The sequence below is a fragment of the Camellia sinensis genome, chromosome 7 (assembly GCF_055761805.1).
Source record: "Camellia sinensis isolate YWXY chromosome 7, ASM5576180v1, whole genome shotgun sequence".
NCBI lineage: Eukaryota > Viridiplantae > Streptophyta > Magnoliopsida > Ericales > Theaceae > Camellia > Camellia sinensis.
In genome coordinates this window covers 6,753,553-6,760,123 of record NC_138967.1, presented here as the reverse complement: position 1 = coordinate 6,760,123, position 6,571 = coordinate 6,753,553, and the positions used below count along the sequence as shown (strand labels likewise).

Here is a 6,571-nt window from a genome sequence, read left to right as displayed (position 1 = left end):
TCTCGATTGACTAGTTTCCATTTAACTTTTATTTTACATAATATCAAAAAATTAAATATAATTATCATATTTTTATTAAATAATATATTATTTTATCTCGTGCATAGCACGAGTGATATGTTAATATATATATATATATATAGATACATACATGTATACCCACACCGAGATGTTCTCCTCCATATGGTATTATTCTTGATTCCTTCCCATATATATGCAAACATAGCTATATATATATATAATTGTAAATCACAAAACTTTTCATTTTTTGAAATCGCTAATAGTTGCTAGAGTCTCGCGAGCAGTGATCACAAATTCGAAGAATTCTCTTTCTCTTTCTCCCTCTCTCTCATTTGTGACGTTGGGAAGGACGTTCACTATCTCCGAAGTTGAATTCAAGGGATTTGACTGTTTTACTTGTTCGGATTTTGAAAACTCTTCCATAGCTATATATGTATATATTCAAGTCAATTTTCTATCTCTTTGATTTACTTGTTTGGATTTTGAAACCTCTTCCAATTCAATAATTTCTTTATTTCTATACATAATTAATTAATGTGTATTTGATTTTGTTATTGAACCAAAAAATAAATTAAAATTAAATTAAATGTATATTTAGCTTTGATTGTGAATCTTAAAAAAGAAAGTCAAATTGGGTTGGAAAAAATTCCAAACCCATTAGGGGATGAAAGGGTAGTATCCATGGGAATGGGGAATAGGGAGTGGAAAAAAATTATTATAGGGGAATAAAGATAGAAAATTAATATCTACTCTATTGCCCCCCGTTGCCATCCTAACTCCATTAAAAAGTAAAATATTACTGTGACAAATAGACAATGGAGATTTTTTGAGTAGTTGAGTTTCCAAAAAAAACAAAAAAAACAAAAAAATAGAAACGTGAACAAATGACCCTTAAGTTGTGTTCTGTAGCCTGCCAAGCTTATTATTTCAAGAAACACAACATGACGAAGGGGTAAGAAAATCAAAACTTGTTGATGAACTCAACAATGTGTTTGTTGATCTCATCTGGTTTTTCTTGGTTGAGAAAGTGCGCTACACCTTCCATGACGACAACTTCATCCAACATCGGAACATCTTTCTTGAATCCACCGTTATGTATGTATTCCTTGGCGCCCGGGATATTATAGACCAAGTCCAAGTCACCCACAATAAACTTCACAGGCACTTTCACTTGGCACCCTACCCACGGTGCCATGAGTTCCCAGTTTCTACAATGAAGAGGGAAAGAAAAAAAAAATTGCTAAAATCTCTAGAGATTTTTAACAACCACTCTTGAATATAGGTAACTCAACAATAATATATTTAAACCTGGGAACAAGAAGAAGGCAAGATGGACATCAATTTATGATAGGCCTAATTGCACTACATGAAATTCTCCATTTTTTTGGACCTTGAAAACAATATAGAATTCTATAATGTGAAGTGGTTGTTTTTTGTCTTTGCTTTGGTTTATTGTGTTTAGTTTCTTTTATTTCTTTCTGTTGTTTTTGTTCCTTTGCTTTGGTCTCTGTTTGTTGTGGGTCTGCTGGTTGAATTCTCCTCAACTAGCTTTTGGCAAGTGTAAGCACATGATTGGGTGGCTTTTCTTGTGTTAACCTAGTTGGGATCAGTAGGGCTCATTATGATGTTATTAGCACTGTTTTTGTCTATCTTTATTGACATAAGTTGTAAAGGATTTATCCTTAGTTCTGATTCAATAAAGTTTATTTTTGTTGATAAAAAAAAATATAGAATTCTATAATATTTCATTAAACATATTTTAAGTGTCACAATCTTAATTAAAAACTATCACAAACATTCAAATTGTGATAAATAAGGTTGGTGTGACGATTGAGTCTCCTTTTTCTCTTTTTTCATTCTTTTGGCTCTGTTCTTTTTTACTCTTGTTGGGCTTGAAACATTCGGAAGATGTTCCTAACTAAAGTTCTATTTCTTGTTTTGTTCGGTGTTGGATTTCACTAAGTTCCGGAGGGTTTTTGGCCGAGTCTAGAGTGCTCAAGAGGTTGGGCTAAAATTTCTGGGCTGGTATCTAGGGGGGCCTCACGTGCGGGAGAGGGCCGCACGTGCGGGAGGCTAGGCCGCACGTGCAGAATTCAGGGGCTTGCTCGGTTTGCTCACTGCTATGTATGCACGAGTGGAGAGTGGTGCGGGAGAGGATCCCCGCACGTGCGGGGGTGAGGACCGCACGTGTGGGAAAGGCGCTCCGCACGTGCGGGAAAGGACGCCGCACCTACGGCAGTCTAGGCAGCTCGAAACCCTGTTTTTTGTATCTTTTTTGTCCGAATGTATCACTTATTTTACACATCTCTCTCTCACTCTAAACCCTAATTTTCTCCCTCTTCTCTCTAGAAAACAATCTCACACATTAAGACTCCTTGATTTTGCAAATTTGTGGGTCAAGATCATCATCATCATCATCATCTTCCTCTAATCTTGAAGATCTAGGGCAAGAACTTCATTTGGTGTAGTGGAAATCAAGCTCTCTTTCTTTTGAAGTTAGGGTTTTATCTTCATTCCTTTATCAAACATTAAAGTAGGGAAATTTCCTTGAGTTATATATACATTTATGTTTATTTCGGTTGATTTTAAAGCTCCATTAATGATATTGAAAGTTTAGTCTTGTCTCATAAATGCTAGAGTTCAAGATGGGTTTTGATCTCTCTCTTCCTAAACTATCTTCTAGAGGATTTTACTCACATAATAGGAGGATGTCATCTTGAGAGAAAACCCTCTCAAAAGAGAGGAGAAGGTTTGCCTTGGTTTTTGACATAAAACCTAGAGAATTTTTGGGAATTTTTGATAAACATGAATACGTTTATGAGTATCATGTGTTTTGTATTAAGAAAGTGAATTTTCATCATATGTTTAGCAAGAATGGTAAATTATTTGATACATGAGGAATGAGGTGTTGCTTCAACATTATTGTTAAACCTTTGAATGGGTATTGTTATGAAATAACAAATAATTGTGCATGATGGGAAAGTGTTGTTACTATGAGTTGATAACATGTAAGCTATCTTGTGTAAGAGCATTGAAGAGAAGAAATGAGAAATGCTGTGTGGCATGGAGAAATCTTGATGTTGCATATCCTTTTAATTAATTTAATTTAATCTTATGCATCGTAAACTTGGATTGAAGATGTGTTTTTTTTTCATAAATGAGAAAGGCTTGTAATGAGAACAATGGTAATGTGTACGGGGTAAATACATGATAAGTCCGAATAGGGGGTGTAGTTGAACTTGATAAGTTGGCCTGAGTGTCCTTGGTGAAAGACCAGAAAACTGCGCGGATAAGTGTCGAGCCTTCCGGTTAATACCAGTAAAAATGGCAGTTTGGTAGTACTCATAGAGTCTACTTGCAGACACCAGCCTAGGGATTACCAGTGTCGTATTTACCGCCCCTTGTGATTAAAAGGTTTAATTTTTGAAATTGATGAGATTGTAATTATAAATGAAGTGCATGGTGTTTCTCAAGAAAGTCATGAATAATATTTTGAAAAGAGTATTGCATTGCATTTGCACTTGCACTTGCACTTGCATTCAATTTTGGCCATCTAACATAAATGTATATACTTTGTTTGGTATTTTTCTACTGGGCTTTATGCTCACCCCTATGGGATTTGGTGCAGGTAAGAACGTGGTGATCCCGCCAAATTGAGGGTGCAGATAATTGTAAAGAGCACATGGCTCTTCTTTTGTTGTGATTTCTTTTTGTAAAGCCAAGGGCTAACATGTATGGGTCCGAAAGACCACTTTTGTGTAACCGGGCTATTGCCTTGGAAGATGTAAGCCCTTAAGGGCATTTTATTATTTTGAGATTAGGTGCTTCACATGCTATAGATTCATATATTCTCTTGTGTTGTGAATGTATACTACATATGGAACCTTGTATTAAACCCATTTATTATATATGTGAAGATGGAAGAGTTATTGTCATTGTATAGTGAATGTTTGTTCATTTGGGGGTTCATGTTGAATTATTTCGGGGCGTGACAGTTGGAATATACATATCAATAAGTTTTTTGGCATTTGTTAGTTCTTGAAAAAATTCACAAGTTTAGTTTTCAATTCATGTTATACATTGGCTAATAATCCTGCTAACCGCTATATGTTCATAAGCGTTACACTGTCCAATACTGTGATTTAAAAACCATGTGCATAACCTAGGGTCATTACATAAGCATGCTTGGACTGATAAGGTTGGAGAGAACCCCTATTGGAGATGAGTTTGGAAATGTACATGAAAAGAAGATGCAAAATCTCTAAAATTATGATAATTTCACAATGGTGATAGAAAATTATTCTGTCTTCCATAAATTATCATAATTAAGACATTACTAAATCTCAAAGTTAAGAAAAATTGAAAGGTAACTTACAGATCTAAAGCTCGGTAGTAGTTAACTCCTCCAGTGAATCCATGCTCCTCAAATTTGACAGCATAGTAATCGACATCTTCTTCCGACAACCAAGAAGGCAAGATAATTGGAGTCTCAGGTGAATCACCATCTCCAAATCCTTTACCTTTAGGGAAAAAAAATGGAGCGGGATCACGGTATGTTAGGAATTTCTTGATAGATCTTCTAATGCCAACTTGGGCTAACTCCGCTTCAATTTCTCCAGGTACCTACAACAATTCTTTTTTAATTTAGATAAGACCTCAAATTCTCCAATTCTTTTATGATGTATGACAATTTCTCACCCAAACAACAACTTAAGAATCCGAGCTTTAGATAAATATATTTACCAAATTCAAGTTCTTTTGAAAACTATTTCCCAATTATAAGTTGTTCTAAACTAAATTTTCAATTTAAGTTTTTAAAACACTATTTTAAATAGTTTTATAATAAATTAATTGAAATCGTGTTTTTAAAAAACAACATAGAATTATAAAATAAGTTCAAAAATTCCTTGGATTTGAATTTTTTTTTTTTAAAAAAAAAACGAGTTTGGTAATATAAAAAATGGGACAATTACCAATTGGTTCTTTGGATTGGATTTATTTACCAAAAAATCTTACTTAACTCTCAATGATAAATTTATCATTATAAGGATACCAAAAAAATTTATCATTATACAAATATTTAAAAAAAAATTACAATTCAATGATTTATACTTCTCACATCATATTTCAATAGAAACTAATGAAAATAAACTAAAAAAATAAATTAAAACTTACAAATAAAAGTCAATATCCCAATATTTTTTGAAAAAGACACATCATCTCTCTATTTTTTTATACGTTTTTTTTTATAAAAAAAAAAGGGTCAAAAAATTAATTTTTAACCTACTTCTCAAAATAATTGATAAATTAATCAGTATCATTGAAGCGAAATTCTACACTGGCTGAATATTAAAGTAATATTAAACATAGAAAAGTGAAACCACCCTTACCTTAATAGCTAGTTTTGAGGTGAGTTTTATCTTAAATAGTATAACTTGTATAATCAAAATAATCATTCCAAAATACAAAACACATATAAAAAGTTACGAAGGAAGTTCTACAATACCATATGTATATACCTAGTTACAAGATCTTTGATTATTATTATTTTTTTAATTATAACTTAAAAAATATAAAAATATATCATTTTTTTTTTTAAGTTATAAAGTAACATATGTTACAAAATTTGCACTTTTTCAATCATTTTTTTCTCCTCTCCCTCCACAGATTTCTACTCAACTCTCAAAATCCAAACAGAGTGAAAACGAGAACCTGAAATCTGCAGATGTAGTGATCATCGCCATAAAATCCTCGAAACACATCGACGGAGCTCATCGTAGGGTTTCTAGGAAGGTAATGAACGCTCAAATTCACCAAAGCCTTGACTCGATCAGGTCTGAAAAGACACAAATACCAAGCCAAAAGTGCTCCCCAGTCATGCCCCACAACAAACACCTTGTCTTCATCAGGTGCGATTTTGTCAAGGAGAGCAACGATGTCTCCGATCAGATGGAGAGCGGTGAATTTGGTGGAGTCGTTGAGTGGTGCTCCGGTGGTGTCGCCATAGCCTCGGAGGTCTGGCGCCACTGCTCTGTAGCCGTGCGCCGCCGTGTAGAGGATCTGGTGGCGCCATGAGTACCAGAGCTCCGGGAAGCCGTGGAGGAAGAGGACCACTGGACCTTTGCCTTTTTCTGCTATGTGCATGTTTATGCCATTTACACTGATTGTCCTGTGCTCTATTCCCTCCATCTCTCTCTCTCTCTCTCTCTCTCTCTCTCTCTCTAGCAATAGCAGTGTGTGTGTGTTTATGGTTTATATGCTGAAAAATGATAGTCATGTTTTATACAGAAATTTTTGATAAGATTATTTGAATTGTTTAATATTTCATTTGACTATATGAATAGGTTAGTTATATAAGAAAATAAAACAAGATTAGTTGCATAATCCTAACCTTTCAAATTTATATGTAAAATGAAAAAATGAACACTTCATTTTAAAGTGTCTGAGCATTTGGAATCTTTAAAAAAAGATAAGGAATTAAAAAATTATTTAAAAAATAAAAAAAAAACTAACGCTATTCACAAAAGTTTTGGTGAAAAAAAAGTTCACC

The 6,571-nt window shown here is 33.8% G+C and overlaps 1 protein-coding gene across 1 annotated transcript; it reads right to left on the bottom strand.

The window, feature by feature from the left end:
- Positions 1 to 753: 753 nt before the first annotated feature.
- LOC145788696 (epoxide hydrolase 1-like) lies at positions 754 to 6,347 on the bottom strand. Its single transcript, XM_082877370.1, has 3 exons — positions 5,734 to 6,347; positions 4,397 to 4,644; positions 754 to 1,229 (listed from the first exon to the last, which is right to left on the bottom strand). Exons 1-3 carry the CDS (start codon positions 6,208 to 6,210, stop codon positions 983 to 985), a joined length of 972 nt encoding a protein of 323 aa, XP_082733496.1. The 5' UTR covers positions 6,211 to 6,347; the 3' UTR covers positions 754 to 982.
- Positions 6,348 to 6,571: the final 224 nt, after the last annotated feature.